Below are 19,083 nucleotides of genomic sequence, written 5' to 3' on the forward strand. Positions count from 1 at the left end.
CATTCCCCACCAGAGTGGTACAAACAGTGACCCTATATTAACACATCATTATCACCCAAAGTCCATAGTTTACATTAGGCTTCACTCTTGATGTACATTCTGTGGGTTTTGACAAATGTGTAATGACATGTATCCACTGTTACAGTATCATACAGAATACTTACACTGCCATAAAAATCCTCTATGTTCTGTCTATTCATCCCTTCTTCCCTGAAACCCCCACCAACCACTGATCTTTTTTACTGTCTTCATAGTTCTGCCCTTTTACCCTGGCTGCTTTTATAGCCTAAACTTGTCATTTATACCTAGTCTCACTTTCCACACCAGGTTTATTCAGCGTAGCCCTGTCACCTTGCTGCGGAGCCAAGTAGTCATCCCTATCTTACAGTGGGCCATTGCCTCTACTACCCTGGACCACCGGGATGCCAATTGTAGTGTCATGAGGTTCCTACGAGACCTCATTCATACAGGGGTAGCCAATGATGTAAGTATAAAAATGATACCATTTCTGCTTAACAGTTTTTATCTCCTATCTCTTTGTCATTCCTTAGGGGAAAACCAGCATCTCAGTATTTCCTTACTTGATCTGTATTGGTAGACATATATCATAGTGGATCATTCACTAGTCAAAATATCAACTAAGACACTTGTGCTGGGTGCTTTAGGCTATATAAAGCAGTCTAAAACTGTTCATGCTCCTAAACCATTTGGTGTCTAGTTGAAGAGAGAAACAAGTTTAAAGAGTTAAGTAACAACAAGAAGCCAATATTTGGTGTTTTTCATTTGTTTTTGAAATAGGGTCTTGCTCTGTCACCTAGGCTGGAGTACAGTGATGTGAATCTCAAGGGATCCTCAGCCTACTGAGTAGCCAGGACTACAGGCATCCAACACCATGCTGGCTAGTTTTTATATTTTTTATAGAGATGGGGTTTCACCATGTTGCCCAGGTTGGTCTTGAACCCCTGGCCTCAAGTGATCCTCCCACCTTGGCCTCCAATATTTGATTGTCAGATGAGTGATAAAAGTCATTGATTGGTATGAGGTCAGACGAGGGAAAGCTCTAGACCAAAAAGAGTTGGAATAACTTTCTGGAAAGGGAGGGATTTAAATGGAGCCATGAAATAGAGGTAGAATTGTGATGGATTAGAGAGGCAGATAGTCATACTGCCTCTAAATCAAGATCAGAGCACGTCAGAATAGTGCTAAGTTTGTTAGTAGACAACTAAGCAGTGGGAGCAGTAATGTGGTTCACAGGAGTTTTGAAGTTAGGTTTGATTAGAAGTGGAGTAGAATTGTAGACAGGGGAGAGCAGTGAAGAAGTATGTATTTACTTCTGCATTCTATTCAGGCTATTCATTTAAGAAGTTTGGCAGTAAAAGAGAGAAGAAAATAACTAGAAGGGAAAGGCAATTTAAAAAATATTTTTCTCAAGATATTAGAAATATATGTGTTTTTAAAGACCACAAGAAGGGTTGGGCGCAGTGGCTCACGCCTGTAATCCCAGCACTTTGGGAGGCCAAGGCGGGCAGATCACTTGAGGTCAGGAGTTCAAGACCAGCCTGGCCAACATGGTGAAACCCTGTCTCTACTAAAAGTACAAAAATTAGCCAACCATGGTAGTGGATGCCTGTAATCCCAGCTACTAGGGAGGCTGAGGCAGGAGAATTGCTTGAACCCAGGGGATGGAGGTTTCAGTTAGCCGAGATCGGGCCACCGCACTCTAGCCTGGGCGACAGAGCAAGACTCTGTCTCAGAAAAGAAAAAAAAAAAAAAAAGACCACAAGGAGAAAAAAAATAAGGGTTTTTTTGATAGAAAAAATTAGATCTCTGATAGATGTCTTCAATTCTTATTTCAGTTGGTTTTGTTTTGTTTTGTTGTAACGTGGGGGTCTGGCTGTGTTACCCAGACTCGTGGCCATTCACAGGTGAGATCCCACTGCAGATCAGAATGGAATTTTGACCCACTCTGTTTCTGACTTGGGCTGTTCACCCCTCCCTCTTTAGGCAACCCAGGAGTGGTTTCCCGCTCCTAGGAGGTCACCACATTGATGCTGAGCTTAGCACAGGCACCCAATTGGTATAGCATGCTCCAGCCCAGAACACCTGGGTTTAAGCTGTTCCCCTAAGCCTTTGGAGTGGCTGGGACTCTGGTGTGTGCTGCCGTGCCAGGCTGACTTGATTTTTTAAAAAGGAAATAGGAACACAAGTTATTTTTCACATTAAAGAAAAATTAATACCATCACATAGAAGATGAGAAAAAAATTTTTAAAATTGCTAACTTTAATTATTAACCATGTTTTCTGCCTTCAAATCATGAAAAATCTAAGCATTAATCTCTGTTGAAACCCATGTTCATTCCCTGGATACTAATGAACTCCTTCATTTTCTTTCCAAAGACAAAACATTTTCTGGACTTTGTGTATCCAGCTGTTACTTTATACACACCTGCATACACACACACACACACCCGCACACACAGACATACACACTTTCCGACCTATTAAAGAGAAATTGCTAAAGAGGAAGGAGTGCCTGGTCTTTGGGAAATTGAGACTAGAATTTATCTGATGTTCCTGCTTTCCTACATACAGCATGAAGAAGACTTTGAATTACGGAAAGAACTGATTGGACAGGTGATGAACCAGCTTGGACAGCAGCTTGTCAGCCAGCTGCTGCACACCTGCTGCTTTTGCCTCCCCCCCTATACCCTACCAGATGTGGCTGAAGTGCTCTGGGAGATCATGCAGGTTGACAGACCGGTAAGATTGTTTTCATAAGGAATTTATCTCACAGGCTTTGGTTCCTTAAGACCAACCCTAATTTTGCAACTAGCCCTGTTTACTGTCCATGGAACCAAATTTAGACATATTGCCAAGTTAGATTGGTAGATGAAGAGGCCCGTAAAGGTCAGTAATTTATATTGAGTTATTTAAAGCATGTTTCTATGTCACTATCATAGGGGCTATATTACCAGAAGTAAGTATCAAGCATTGAATTCAGTCGTGTGACTTTCCAGTGTGAAATTTGTTCACTTGTGAGAGATGTCCAAATGTCAGTTTTATTAGTTGCATATTACTCAGGAAGTATTTAATCCTTTGAGACTTATTCTATAGCACTATATTATTTCTTGGTGATACATCTAACCAGAACATTTGGAAGCACATAATTGTGAAAGTAACCCACAATGTACAGTTGGATATATTTCCCCTCTGGATTTCTTTGAACCAGATCCTTTATCACCCACCTAAGGATGGAGTTGTTTTTTTAAAGCTATCTGATAATGCCCAAGTAATTTCAGTACTGGGCCACATGACCATAACTCAGGTTGTGTGTACTGTGTGAAAGTTGAGTAGAATGGTAAAGTATAATATAACCTGAAATTGTTTTTAAAATGGAATTTATAATTTTTAGTATTACTATAAAAGCAGTTCAGGAAAGTACTCAATGGGACCTAGTTAAAGTGAACTGTCTTACGGAACTGCAGAATATAAAATGGATAATAATAATATATAATAGATAGTACCTATTCCTCGCTGGTTCAATACACATGTTCCATTTCAACCTGATAGAGTAGCATATTTGTTTTTCCAAAGAAAAGTACTTTTTGAACCTCCAGGAATCAGCAAATTTAATTCAGAAGTCGACCTGAGGGAAAAAGTCTTCATACTCTGCTTAAACTTTTATACAAATACACTTGGTTCCCAAGTAACAGAAAACTTATGTAAATCTAACTTTATAAAAACATTCTTGATTGTAAACATATTGTTAAGTGCTAACAACAACAACAAAAAATGAGAACGAGAAGTTTGGACAGGAATAGAAACCAGGTAGCCATGTACTCAACGGGGTGTACTGTATATCAGCTGGGCACAGTGGTTCACGCTTGTCTTCCAATACTTTGAGATACCAACGCAGGAGGATCACTTGACGCCAGGAGTTGGGAGACCAGCCTGGGCAACTTAGACCCCATCCCTACAAAAAATAAAAATTTCTTTTTAATTAGTTGGGTGTGGTGGCATACATCTATAGTCCCAGCTACTCAGGAGGGTGAGGCAGGAGGATTGCTTGAGCCCAGGAGTTCCAGCCTGCAGTGAGCTATGATCATGCCACTGCACTCTAGTCTGAGCTGCATAGCAAGACCCTGTCTCAAAAAAAAAAAAAAAAAAGTTTGCTATATAACAACTATTATGTATTTTTAAGAATTAAGGAACTGTTTTGTATCCATAATTAAGAAATGCTTAGTACTTCCTGAGCATTTATAATACTTTCGCTCTGGCCTATTATGGTCATAAATGAATATGATGGGAAAATATATAATGTAAAAAAAATTAGATATAAAAGAGTAATTTTACAGCCCAAAACTGACTGAAGTATACATTCCACTTAAGAAAGGGATGAAGAAATATTAGAGCTGACCCAAAGGACAACAATTAAACTGAAAATAAGAACCCAGAGGAAGTCTCTAGAATTTTTATTTTTGAAAGGAAGGAAGTAAAGGGAGTAGAGACAATTCTTGTGCATAGGAAGGGCATAAAGAGAATGCTCAGATATGAGCAACAAGAGTTAGGTTTTTTAACACAAAGAGCAGGCAGATATCCCAAAGGAACTGAATGGATAGGACTTATTCTGAGAGAGATGGCCTTAAAATCCTTAAGATTCTGGACTCATATGTATACTTTCTGACATGGTGGCTTTTTGCCCCTCCTCTTTCAGGTATCTGAACCTTTACTTTGGATCGCTTTTGATCTTTAAGCTCAAGAGTTTTTGGAAATCTGTTTAATTTTAAAAGTATATTGGTCAAGTGCTTACACCTGTAGTCCCAGCACTTTGGGAGGATCTCTTGAGCCCAGAAGTTTGAGACCAGTCTGGGCAATATAGAAAGACTCCTCATCTCTTAAAAAAAATTATTTTTAATTAGCCAGGCATGTTGATGGACTTCCGTAGTCCGAGCTACCTGGGAAGCTGAGGTGGGAGGATCACTTAAGCCTGGAAGGTCAAAGCTGCAGTGCACTGCCCGCCAGCCTGGGCAACAGAGCGAGACCCTATCTCAAAAAAGAGAGCGAGTGTGTGTGTGTGTGTGTGTGTCCATGTGTCCGTGTCCGTGTCTGTGTCCATGTTTGCATGCATGCATATGTAATTTGTCATATACGTTATGACAGGAAAAGAACAATAGCCTCATCCAGAAGAAACTTCACTTCTAAGGTGTAGAAGGTCCTTTTCTGAAATGATGCCTGCTGCCCCTTTGAAGGGAAGTCTAGGCATGCATGTTCAGACTGCCATCAACCCAAAGGGTTCGAAGGGCTAATGAGAGCACTTTTATTGATTCCTTTACTTGCTCCCAAGTGTAGGGAAGTAAATGCTACTGAGGAAAATTTGTGGGGTTTTGTTAGTATCTATAGTGTCTCAGGTGAGTAAGCCATGCTTCCTTTTAAAACTCTTACCCTTTTTCCCTATACAGACTTTTTGTCGTTGGTTAGAAAATTCCTTAAAAGGTTTGCCAAAGGAAACAACTGTGGGAGCCGTCACAGTGACACACAAACAACTTACAGACTTCCACAAGCAAGTCACTAGGTGAGTGATACTGGGGGTTCTTAAAAAGGAGGTGTGGGGTGTGGGAAGAAACATATCTTTATTTCTTATGTGTCCTTGGAAATGGACAATTTATATTCTGTTTAACCTTGAATTGCACAAATTGGCATTGGAAGCCAATCTAGCGGGAAAACATCACCATGCTGTGTATGTATGTACATATATTTAACATATGTGCTAACTGGTGTAAGATTTTTAACGGTAAGTGGAGGCACTATTTCTCCCAAAGGAAAGTGCACTGAGCAGCTCACTCCCCGTCAGGAGATCTGTCTATATTTTTCTAAGTCCTTCTGAGTTTTCATCTACATTCGGGGGTCAAGAATGTAGGTACCTGAGTAGGGCAAAGCATTGGTTATAAAACATTAGAAAGTGATGTAGACGACAGTGAATTGGATAATATTCACCATGCCTAAAGAGAGTCAAATTCTAATTTCAAAGAAGTTGTGTAGTCCAAACAGAATATCTGCCTGGGATACATTAGGCCCATGAGGCACTTACAATCTCTGGATTACAGCCTAAAATGTAAAGTGGGTGTGTTTTTTTACTGTGAACATAAAAATATTTTTAATACAGTTACATAGTCTTCCTATTGTTTTATAGCTATAAAGGTGTTACTTGATTTCCTTATAATGCCTCTATTAGTAGACATTTAGATCATTTTTCCGTTTTTTAGTATTACAGATAATGTCAAAAATAGAACCTTTTCCTTCTTTTGAATATTTTCCGTTAAAATTTAATCACCGAATCAAAGGTTATGAGACTTATGGTCTTAATATTAGTGACAGCAACTTAAGTTGGATTTTATAGCTACATGTTCCCTTGCCCTCATACTCTTTTTATATTTGGAGTCTTTAGAGTTTTGACTAAATTTTAGGCAATAACTTATAATCATACAGTGTGGAAAGATATATAGGTCAAAGAAGGAATGTTATAGCAAGGTTGGTAATAGTGAAAAAATTGGAAATATTCTACTTGCCCATCAATAGAGAAAAGTTAAATAATTAACAGTGTGCTTATACTGGTAAATAGTCCCAAAGATGAACCAGAAAGAAGAAATACGTGATAATATGGAAGAATATACAAGATAAATTGTAAAGGTTAAAATAACAGTATTATATAACCTAACTTGAGCTTTTAAAATAATTTTAAAATTTTTTAATTGTTATAAAAATACACATAACATGAAATTTACAGTATTAACCATTTTTATAAATGCATAGTTCAGTAGGGTTAAGTATATATTCATGTTGTTGCATTACCAATATCAAGAACTTTTCCATCTTGTAAAACTGAAACTATACCCATTAAGCAACAATTCTCCATTCTCCCCTCTCCCCATCTCCTGGCAATTACCTTCCTACTTAATGTTTGAGTCTGACTACTATAGATACCTCATATAAGTGAGATCATACAGATTTGTATTTTTGTGGCTAGCTTACCTCACTTAGCATAATGTCCTCAGGATTCATCTATGTTGTACCGTGTGCCAGAATTTTCTTCCATTTAAAGGCTAAATAATAGTCCATTGTATGCGTATACCACATTTTATTTATCCTTCCATCTGTTGATGGCCATTTGGATTGCTTCTACCTCTTAGCTGTTGTGAGTAAGGCTCCTATAAACCCAGGTGTACAAATATCTCTTTCAGCCCCTGCTTTCAATTTTTTGGATACCCAGAGGTGGAATTGCTGGATCATATGGTGATTTTATTTAATCTTCTTTTAATTTTTTGAAGAACCATCATACTGTTTTCCATAGCAGCTGCACCATTTTACATTCCCACTAGCAGTGCACAAAGTTCCAATTTCTCCACATCCTCACCAACACTTGTTATTTTCTCGGTTTTTTGAGAGTAGCCGTCTTAGCATTTCACACCAAGTGTGAAGTGATATCTCATTGCGGTTTTCATTTGCATTTCCATAATGGTTAATGATGTTGAGCATCTTTTCATATGCTTGTTGGCCATTTGTTTATCTTCTTGGAGAAATGTCTGTTCAAGTGCTTTGCCTGTTTAAAAATTGGGTTTCTTTTGTTGTTGAGTTGCAGGAGTTCCTTTTATATTTGGGATATTAATTCCTTATCAGGTACATGATTTGCAAACATTTTCTTCCATTCTTTAGGTTGCCTTTTCATTCTGTTGATTGTGTCCCTTGATGCACAGAAGTTTTTAATTTTGATATAGCCTAGTTTATCTGTTTTAGTTTCGTTGTCTGTTTGGTGTCATATCTAGGAAATCATTGCCAGATTTAATGTCATGAAGTTTTTCGCCTAGATTTTCTTCTAAGAGTTTTACAGTTTTAGGTCTTATGTCAGGTCTTTGATCCTTTTTGAGTTAATTTTTATATGTGGTATTAGGTAAGGGTCCAGCCTCTTTCTTTTGCTTGTGGATGTCCAGTTTTCCCAGCACCATTTATTGAAAAGACTGCGCTTTCTGCACTGACATCCTTGTTGAAAATCATTTGACCATATACAGGAGAATTTATTAATGGACTCCCTATTCTATTCCATTGGTCTATGATGTATTTCTTTATGTCAGTACCATGCTGTTTTGATTATTGTGGCTTTGTAATAAATTTTAGAATCAGGAATATGAGGCCTGTAGTGTTCTCTTTAAAGATTGTTTTGGCGGCAAGGCGCGGTGGCTCACGCCTGTAATCCCAGCACTTTGGGAGGTCGAGGTGGGCAGATCACAAGTTCAGGAGATCGAGACCATCCTGGCTAACACAGTGAAACCCCTGTCTCTACTAAAAATACAAAAAATTAGCCGGACGTGGTGGTGGGCACCTGTAGTCCCAGCTACTCAGGAGGCTGAGGCAGGAGAATGGCGTGAACCTAGGAGGTGGAGCTTGCAGTGAGCCGAGATTGGCCACTGCACTCCAGCCTGGGCCACAGAGTGAGACTCCGTCTCAAAAATTTAAAAAAAAAAAAAAAGGATTGTTTTGCCACTTGGGGACCCTTGAAATTCCATATGAATTTTAGGGTAGATTTTTCTGTACAAGAGATTGTTGGGATTTTGATGGGGATTGTATTGAATCTATAGATTGCTTGGAGTAGTATTGAAATCTTAACAATATTAAATTTCCAAATCGACAAATACAGTATATTGTTCCATTTATTGGTGTCTTTAATTTCTTTCAGCTACATTTTGTAGTTTTCAGTGAATAAGTTTTTCACCTCCTTGGTTAAATTTTTTCATAAGTATTTTTTTATGCTATTGTAAATTAACCAACTTGTACTTTAAAGAGCTGTTTTATTATAAATTATACACACACACAGGCTACTTTATGCACAGTAAGTTTTTGGAAAGATATATAAGTGAGACTAGGAGGGGAGGGAGGCTTTTACTTTTCATTTCATAACTTTCTGTACTATGTGCACTTTTTTATGAGCATAAATTACACTTTTATGGGTAAAATCAGACTCAGAAGGGAAAGAAAATGAACTTTAAGCAGTGGTACAAGAGCTAGTTGTCTTTTCTCAGAATTGATTTCTTAATGTCACTTTCCAAAATAGTTTACTTTCTCATCTTCTGGAATGTTTCCAACAATGTTGTTAATGTTAAAATCCCAAACCATGGAATGCTATTATTTTATAGTTTACTAAGTAGCTTAAGTAGTAAGCCCAGTATGCCCCAGAAATAACTCACTTTTAGCCATAGATCAAGTGACATGCATGACTGAAAAACAGCATGTGACCCTTCATGACACATTTTGCCAGAAGTGGGGATTTTCCCTCCACTGGGTAGATATATATTGACTGGGGTGACCTTAAAAATTATTTGATTGCTTTTACTGTGAATCTTCTCAGTAGAAGTAGTATTCTATCTACAAGCTGTCTGAGGGGAAAGAAGTGTAGTAGTTGCTTCTCTCTGCTTCTGTTTTGCATTATTCCATTCAGTGCTGGTTACAGTATAAGGGAAGGATCGTATTGGCTCTAATTTTCTTAAAGCAAATGGGAACCTAGGGGAAGCCCTCCAAAGATGGGGTTTGGAGTCAAGTATATTTGTTTGAATCTTGCCACATACCCTATTACTTTGATCTTCAGTTTATTTATCAAGTGAAATAGGGTTAGTACTACCAGTCTCATAAGGTTATTATGAGATACCAAATGGAAATCTAAAGAAGATCTTGTACATAGTATGTGATCAGTGAATGTTAACTCCCTTCTCCTCAGAGGAGAAACTGCTAGAATGTCATTATGTACTTGCAAGACTAGCTGGGGCATGTTTCCTGTTGACTCTAAGGCAGCCACCCACACATTCTGGAATAAGTCTCTGTCAAGCCCTCATTCCCTCAGTGGGACTAATATATGACAGATAAAATAATATGCTTAGTCTGAATTCAAGGTCATAGATATCCTTTCCTAATTTATGATAATTCTGGGGGCAAGGAAAAGAGACCTAAGTAAAGCAGTGCTGTGGGGGGAAAAATCTGTGATCTTTGTCCTGTGATATGGGAAAATAAGGTACACCACCATCCTGACCTACCTGATCTTTCATTGCTAAACAAGTTTTGCAGCTCTTCCTATAGCAGGCTGTAACATATGTAACATAGTGGTGGGAAATGAACAGAAGTGAGAGCTAATGTTGAGGTGCTAGAGAAAGGACTTGAGATTGCTCATCTCCTCTTAGTAATTCTCTTCCTCTAGATTGCCTGTAGTAGAAAGGACAGAAAGCCCTTGAACTTTCTGTCCCATTCATGACTCAGTCTCCCTTTTGATTTTAAGGTCCTGTAACACCTGCCTCAACATGCTACTTTGTTTGCTATTCTGGCAGAGAGGGTGAACTGGTTCAGTTTCATTTCAGCAAGCCCAAGCCTGCTTTTCACGTGGTACTAGTAATTAATTCCCTAGCTTTTTTAGTTGGTCAACTTGAAGAAAGCTGGGACTTTTCATTCTAAAATAACATTCTTGCTTTCCAAATGCCAAATGAGCCCATCATTAACTAAGACCAATTGGGACCAGAAGAAACCCTGCCATCATTTCCATTTCTCTATCTTGGTGTTTATTCTGTGACTGCTTGTCACTTGCCTGGGGAGCTTCAAAGCCAAAAGATGTTGAACATGGGAAGCATTGATACTGGAATTAGAGGCCAGAAAGGGGTTGAATCCCTAGTCAAGTCACCAGAGTTTCATTATTTTCTATTACCTACCAGGTCATCGGATCAAAAGGATCTCATTTCTCAGCACTCCCCTAGTAATCTTATGGGGCTCGAAAAATAGCGACCATAATTCAGAAATGTGGTGGAAAGATAGGAACTTGGGGACTAGAAGCCAGAAAATAGAATCTAAAAAAATACTGGCAGTTGAAAAAGTAAATAAATAAAATAAAAAGCTAAGAAATATCAAATGTCAGAAGGACTGAGACAGAAAATACAGTCATGTGTTACTTACTGATGGGGATATGTTCCAAGAAATGTGTCATTAGGTGGTTTAGTTGTTGTGCAAACATCATAGAATATACTTCTACAAACCTAGACGGTATAGCCTACCGGACATCTGGTCTATATAGTGTAGCCTATTGCTCCTAGGCTGCAAACCTATACAGCAGGTTACTGTACTGAATACTGTAGGCAATTGTAACACAATGGTAAGAATTCGTGTATCCAAACATATCTAAACATAGGAAAGGTACAGTAAAAATACAGTATAAAAGAGAGGAAAAAAAAGGTACGCCTGTATGAGGGCACTTACCATGAATGGAACTTGCAGGACTGGAAGTTGCTCTAGGTGAGTGAATGAGTGAGTGGTGAGTAAATAGAAGGCCTAGGACATTACCATACACTACTGTAGACTTTTTATAGATACTATATACTTTGGCTACACTAAGTTTCCAAAAAAATTTTTTCATCAATAAAAATTAACCCTTGGCCAGGCGCAGTGGCTCATGTCTGTAATCCCAGCACTTTGGGAGGCCGAGACAGACAGATCACTTGAGATCAGGAGTTTGAGACCAGCCTGGCCAACATGGTGAAACCCCATCTCTCCTAAAAATTTTAAAGATTAGCCAGCCTTAGTGGTGGGCACCTGTAATCCCAGCTACTCGGGAGGCTGAGGCTGGAGAAACACTTGAACCTGGGAGGCAGAAGTTGCAGTGGGCCGAGATCGTGCCACCACACTCCAGCCTGGGCGACAGAGTGAGACTCTGTCTCAAAATAAAAATAATAATAAAAAATTAACCCTTGCTTACTGTAACTTTTTTACTTTATAAACTGAATTTTTAAAAAAACTCTTGGACTCCTTTGTAATAACACGTAGCTTAAAACACAAATTGTACAGCTCATAAAAAATTTTTTTCTTTGTATCTTTATAAGCTTTTTTCTATTCTTAAAATTACTTTTTTCTTATTTTTTATTTTTTAAAGCTTTTAAACTTTTTTGTTAAAAGCTAAGACACAAACACATATTAGCCTAGACCTACATAGGGTCAGGATCATCAATATCACTGTCTTCCACCTTTACATCTTGTCCCACTTAGAAGGTCTTCAAGGGGCAATAACACACATGGGGCTGCCGTCTCCTAGGATAACAATTTCTTCTGGAATCCCTCCTGAAGGACCTGCCTGAGGCTGTTTTACAGTTTTTTTTTTTTGTAAGTAGAAGGAATACATTCTAATGATAAAAAATATAGTATAGTAAATACATAACCCAGTAATATAGTTGTTTATGATCAAGTATTGTGTACTGTAGATAATTGTATGCATTGTTTTATACGACTGGCAGTGCAGTAGGTTTTTTTATACCAGCATCATCACAAGCATGTGAGTAATGCAACATGCAGTTGTTCATCTCTATTATACTCGTAGGACCACTGTCATATATGCAGTCCATCGTTGACCAAAACATCACTGTAGCACATGACTATAGTTCTAACATTCATGGAGCTTTTTTTTTTTGAGATGGAGTCTTGCTCTGTCGTCCAGGCTGAAGTGCAGTGGTGTGATCTCAGCTCACTGCAACCTCCGCCTCCTGGTTCAAGCGATTCTCCGGCCTCAGCCTCCCGAGTAGCTGGGATCGCAGGTACCCACCACCATGTCCGGCTAATTTTTGTATTTTTAGTGGAGATGGGTTTCACCATGTTGGCCAGGCTTGTCTCAAACTGCTGACCTCAGGTGATCTACCCGCCTTGACCTCCTGAAGTGCTGCGATTACAGGTGTGAGCCACAGCGCCCGGCCTCGAGCTTTTTGATCCATTTCATTGGGCTGCCCACCAAGGACACTTAAGTTAAACATTTGGCTGAAGTGTTTGACACCAAAGCACTTGCAGATAGGATTGGGGCAGAAGCCGAGTTGACAACGTAGCCTGTCCCTCATTTCATCCTATCTCACTGCAGTTCTCCCATACTTGCATTTTGGTTTCAATACTTTCTCTCATGCACCACAAAGGAGGCTGTGAAGTTATTTCTCTTCCAAAGTCTCTGCTGGGCACAGTGACTCACGCCTATAATCCCAGCACTTTTGGAGGCTGAGGCAGGACAATAGCTTGAGCCCAGAAGTTCCAGCAGCCTGGGCAACACAGTGAGACCCTGTTTCTATCTGTTTTGAAAACAAAACAAAACGGAAGTCTCTTGAAGAAGGGTAAAATTTAAAACATGTAAGACATTAGGATAGCAAAAAAATCTCAGTCTCCAGCACTGTCCTAAGTTTCAGGGTTTCTATTATCCTAGTCCCTTGTAATAACACACCACATAGCAACTTCTCTTGGGTTACAAATCTTCCTCCTTCCTGACATTGGGAGCATGAGTGGTATGGGCTCACATACCCTGGCTGCCTCCTTAACAATCAATATTAATTTGGAAGTAAAATAAGAAATGTAACACTTTAATTGAAGCTTATTAAATCCACAGAGGTAATGGCAATTCCAATAAAGCCAAAAGACCTTTCTCATTTTCTTTCTTTTTTCTTTTTTTCTGAGACAGGGTCTTACTCTGTTGCCCAGCCTGGAATGCAGTGGCACAATCACGGCTCACTGCAACCTCAACCTCCCCAGCTCAGGTTATCCTCCTGCCTTAGCCTCGTGAGTAGCCAGGACCACGGTGTGCACCACCACACCCAGCTAAGTTTTAAATTATTTGTAGAGATGGGGTCTCCTTGTGTTGCCCCAAAGTGTTGGAATTACAAGCATGAGCCACTGTGCCTGGCCACCTGCCTTATTTTCATTACATTTTTAGGATGGAGCGACTAGAAGAAACTTTCTAGAATGTTCTGTTGAATCAAGTCATGGGATCTAAGTCAAGGTTCTTAATGATGTTTCAGAACTTATAATGGGTAGGGAAATCTGGATGTAGGAACCTAAGTGGATAGCTGTATTTTCATCTTTTCTGTTAGATCACTTAGAGCAGCTCCCTCCCCTGGTGTTTAATCATTATGAGATGGAAAGTGTGTTTTCATCTGCATTGAATCCTAGGCTGTAGGCACTGGTATCTGAGTTAGTTGAGCCAGGGAGAGGGCCACAGGAAGGCAAGCATATTAAGAATTGCTTCCTGGCTGGGCGCGGTGGCTCATGCCTGTAATCCCAGCACTTTGGGAGGCCGAGGCGGGCGAATCACAAGGTCAGGAGTTCGAGACCAGCCTGGCCAACATGGCGAAACCACATCTCTACTAAAAATATAAAAAATTAGCCGGGTGTGGTGGTGGGCATCTGTGATCCCAGCTACTGGGGAGGCTGAGGCAGGAGAATCGCTTGAACCTGGGGGGCGAAAGTTTCAGTGAGCTGAGATCGTGCCATTGCACTGCAGCCTAGATGACAAGAACAAGACTCCATCTCAAAAACAAAAAAAGAGATGCTTCCTTTTCCACTGCTTTAGCTTAGCCTCATGTCCATTTAGCAAAAACTGTTACGAAGACAGATACAGTAGAATGAACCTGGCATCAGCTGGTTTCTTGGTGACAGTTTTGGACAAAGGGAGGTCGGGGGACTTTTGAAAAAACAGGGTCGGATGAATATTGGGCTATTCATATCGCATAGGCATCTCCTGCTTCGTCTCTCTTTCTACATGTTTTAACTCTTTCCTCTCTCCCTCCTCCTCCTCCCACAGGAGGAAATCCTGAGCAGCCTGTTCAACTAGAAAATCAATGACTGATGGAGACTTAGTTGCTAGACCAGCCTTTGTAAACAAAATCTATCTTTGGAAGAGAATGAGGAAACTTATGAGAGCCTTAGCAACCAAGTGTTGTTGTAGCAGCCTACATGTATTGAATACTATTTTGTTCACTGCTCTATTATCATAAGCACTCTGTATATGGATGATTTTAATCCTCTAAACAGTGTTATGAAGTAGATAATATTAACAGATGAGGAAACTGAGACAAAGATTGGTAACTTGTTGAAGGGCACAATGGAGCCAAGATTCAAACTCGGGCAGTTTGTGTCTAGAGTCCACTCTTTGAAGACTACCAAGCTTATAACTTTTCTCATATATAATAGTTAATTTTTGCCCTGAATTACAGAAAGATCTGAAGCCAGGGTCGCTCAGGAAACGATGGAGAGAGCTCCTAGCAGAGTTGGGACGGTTCTCAGTGTGCCCCAATGTTGTGGTGGTTTTTCAGCATATTCTGTCTTTTCTCCTCAGTCAAGGACCAACCTACCTTTTCTTTTCTAGTGCTGAGGAATGTAAGCAAGTTTGCTGGGCCTTGCGAGACTTCACCAGGTTGTTTCGATAGCTCACACTCGTGCACTGTGCCTGTCACCCAGGTGAGGATACATAGTTCCCAGCTTTTCTCCGGACTGTCAGGGATGCCTGGGAATGGGCATAGGTTTTAATGCCTATCAAGGGACCGGTCTTATAGCTGGAGTCAGGGAAGGACTCAGCAGTTTAACTGTGGTGAACAGCTGGAATATACGGGGCCCAGATTTTCCTGGGCCTGGGCAGCCAGATAATAGTCAGTGTCTTTGGGGGACCATTTTTACCTCCATAAAAAAGTAACTGTTGCAAAGTGCATTGAAAAATTTTCTTCCCCCTTCCCCTTACAGACACTTCTAAGATGGTAAGTGTACATGGCAACAAACAAGTATTTTTAACCTGGCTACTTTGGCAAAAGCAACCTCAAATAGACTGTTACATGTATTGCCAGTCTCCTAAAACTGACCCTCCAGATGTAATGAGCAGAGAGCTTATTCTTATCACTTTTATGACCTGAATGCTGAAGTGCCTGGTTTTGACCAGGGCAGGAGGTACGAGCTGAATAGCCCTTATCCGAAATGCTTGGGATTTCGGAGGAAAAAACACTTTCAGAAGTGTTTTTCGGATTTTTGATTTTTTGGGATTTTGGAATATTTGCAGAATGCATACCAGTTGGGCATTCCTAATCCAAAAATCCAAAATGCATCAATGCGCATTCCCTTGAGGATCATATCAGCGTTCAAAAAGTGTCAGCTGTTGAAGAATTTTGGCTATTCAGGTTAGGGACGCTTGGCCTTCACAGGAAAGGAGGAGCATCTTTGGCTCCCGATGAGCACTTTTCTCCACGTGCTTTCCATCTCCTGATTCTGAAGCAAAGCAAGAAGCTTAGCAGAAAGGAGTGGGTAGTAGAATTTGGATGCCAATTTCTTGACGGAGAGAAGAAAACCAACTCTCCTTTAAGCCCACTCTTTGATGTCTCAAGGCGAGTTTCTTCTCCCAGGAGGCAATTCTTGATGAATGTGTAGCACTCACTGGTAGTTTCTGTGATAAATGCATTCATAGGTAAAGGTGATATTCAGCAGTGCCTTGCCACACCCGAAATCATTTCTCAACTTTGATTGTTTTAATGAGTAATAATATCATTTGGGATCCCCAGATTTTGCGTGGCGTCTGGGTTAGCTGACACTGATACACCTCATAAGGTTGCTCATGGACAGCTGTCGGTGTTCGTGGTTAACTTTTATTGTGTGCTCTTACTGTGTGTCAGGGCACTGTTTTAAATGTTTTAGATGTATTAGGTAATCCTCATCTGCTTTTCTGGATTTGTTACTATTTTTCCTACTTTACAAATGAGGAAATTGAGGTTCAACAATGTTTAACAATTTGCCTGACAGTTATTGGTGGAGCCAGAGTTCACATGTAGATATTCTGGTACCAGAGTCCTCACTTTGAACCACTCCACTTAATACAGTATCCTTTCGATAGTATCTAAATTGGTGTTTTATTTTTAACTGGTTGGTAGGCAAAGCTTTGTTTCAAAATAAAATCGACATGAAGCCTGTGGGATTTAGCAGACTGAGGTGGAACTTCCCTGGTTGCTTTGAATGGGAGACCTGGACCTGTTGGCTCTTTGCCCTCCTGACACATCATCCCTTGTTTCCACAGCACACTCAGCATTGGAAACACGCTGCAGATGGTGTCTCATTAATGCAGTAGCTCCCTTGAACCCACAAGTTAAAACTCCAGACTTTTATTTTTTTTTTTTTCTGAGTTCTTATGGCAAACTTCAGAATGAGGTACCTGAGGAAATACAGAAACCTCTGCCTTAAGGTTGATTTTACTAAATGCTCTGTTTTCTGGTGCAGTTATTGACTATCTTATCTCTTTTGTCAGGAATGTCTTTTTTAATTAGAAGACAGGAAGAAAACAAAAACCAGACTGTGTCCCACAATCAGAAACCTCCGTTGTGGCAGAGGGGCCTTCACCGCCACCAGGGTGTCCCGCCAGACAGGGAGAGACTCCAGCCTTCTGAGGCCATCCTGAGGAGTTCCTGTTTGGGGGTGTGAGGGAAAATCAGCGCGGTTTTTAAAAAGATGGCTGTGGCCTGCCCGGCGTGGTGGGAGGGGAGCTGGTTTCCTGGTGAACTTTCTAAAAGGAAAAATAATTTTAAGTAAAGAAAAAAGAAAAAAAAGGAAAACCAAACAGAAACCAGAACTGAAACATTCACCTGGTAGCAAATGACACATGCACGCACACACATACACGCACAAGCGCCAGTGCGCACGTGCACATGGAAAAACAAAAGGACAAGCTTTCTGTGAAACAAAAAATTTACTTGGGGATAATGTGGGGATTCACATGAATTAAATAGCTGCAATTGGAAGAAGAGGGTCAGGGTCATTTGTTCAGGTTTTCTATTGTTTTGTCCTCTGTTTCCTCTTCTCCCCTTCCTTCTCTTTCTCTCTCCCCTCCTTTTAAATGCAAATGAGTAGAAATTTCTTCTACCTTCCCCAGCTGTTTCTTCCCACCTTTAGAGTTGTTTAGACAAGGAGGAGTAAGCAAGGAGCCTATTCTGCTTTCTATTGTGGTCACATTGGTGATGCTCAGGACCTGCCAGGGTCAGAATTTATGGATATCTGAACCATACATCCATAACCATATCTCAGTCCACTTCCAATCCACATCAGGTTGTTGTCTGCCTTGGAGAGAAGAGCCAAAACTGGGGTGGGGTGGGGGGTGCAGGATATAAATGTGTAAGTTTTTGTTTTTTAAGGTTTTTTTTCTTAGTGAATTATTCACCCACAGACATGAGAGAAAAAAAAGAGGGAGGGTGTGTGGAGAAAAAATGTTTACAGGGCTAACAAGGGATGATGTGTCATTTAGTATTTTACTAAAAAGTGTGGAAATGACTTGATTTCAAGGGGAGGGTGAGGCCAAAGAGGGAAGCCCAAAACAGATCTTAATGTTTCAAAGGAGTGCAGCCCTGCACAGCCATCAGATATGAGGGCACTGTTCTGTCTGGTGTTGTAGCCATCTCAAGAACAAATCAACAGCAACAAAAGAAAAAGAATAAATTTTTAAAATTTAACCAGTGTTTCTTTGTTTTTACTTTCATTCACTGCCTTGTAGCTCAGAAATGGTTCAGCTAGACTAGCTATGGAGTCAGCCTTTGGTACCTGATAGACATCTGGGGATGGAGTTGAAAGGGCAGGCCCCTGCCCTGATGCCACAGACCCTTCAGACTTCAGGGAAGTGGCTCATTCTGCACCTTTTATTCTCCTAATTCACACCAAAACTCATGACGCTTACATTTTACTCTTTCGTGTAGCTCCATGGGAAAGGGAGTTGGGTTACTCTTTCATGTTAAACAGTGTGGTATGGTTTTTCTATTGTGGCCACACAAATAGTTTCCTGACCTACAGATTTATTGATCTTTAAAAAAAAAAAAAAACTTTATTGAAGTATCATTAACATAATCTGCATGTGTTTAAGGTATGCACTTTGATAAGCTTTGACATAAGATACATCCATGAAACCGCTATCACAGTCAGGGTAGTGAACACACTTTTTTTTTTTTTTTTTGAGACAAGAGTCTCGCTCTGTCACCCAGGCTGGAGTGCAGTGGTGCAATCTCGGCTCACTGCAAGCTCCGCCTCCTGGGTGGTAGTGAACATACTCTTTATTGCCAAAAGTTTCCTTGAACCCCTAGGTAATCCCTCCTTCCTGCCTCTTCCCATCTATCCCCATTTCCACGTAACCACTGGTTTTCTGTCACTGTAGATTAGTTTGCATTTTCCTGAGTTTTTAATAAATGGAATCCTAACAGTCTGTTATGGCAGTGGGGCTTTGAGCTAATAACGGCGGAGCTGTATTCTA

General features: G+C 40.2%; 1 protein-coding gene across 3 annotated transcripts in view; it reads left to right on the forward strand.

Moving 5' to 3' along the window:
- LOC105471413 (transportin 3) overlaps positions 1-18,295 on the forward strand; it is a 101,160-nt gene extending 82,865 nt beyond the window's left edge. For all 3 annotated transcript variants that reach the window (XM_011723909.2, XM_011723908.3, XM_011723910.2), the window contains 5 exons: positions 328-484; positions 2,592-2,759; positions 5,459-5,571; positions 15,187-15,278; positions 17,101-18,295. In XM_011723909.2, the coding sequence (XP_011722211.1) occupies positions 328-484; positions 2,592-2,759; positions 5,459-5,571; positions 15,187-15,247 (499 nt within the window). In that variant the 3' untranslated portion in view covers positions 15,248-15,278; positions 17,101-18,295. The remainder of the gene's footprint in view (positions 1-327; positions 485-2,591; positions 2,760-5,458; positions 5,572-15,186; positions 15,279-17,100) is intronic.
- The last annotated feature ends 788 nt before the right edge of the window (positions 18,296-19,083 follow it).

This window comes from Macaca nemestrina, chromosome 4 (assembly GCF_043159975.1).
Source record: "Macaca nemestrina isolate mMacNem1 chromosome 4, mMacNem.hap1, whole genome shotgun sequence".
NCBI classification, from domain to species: Eukaryota; Metazoa; Chordata; class Mammalia; order Primates; family Cercopithecidae; genus Macaca; species Macaca nemestrina.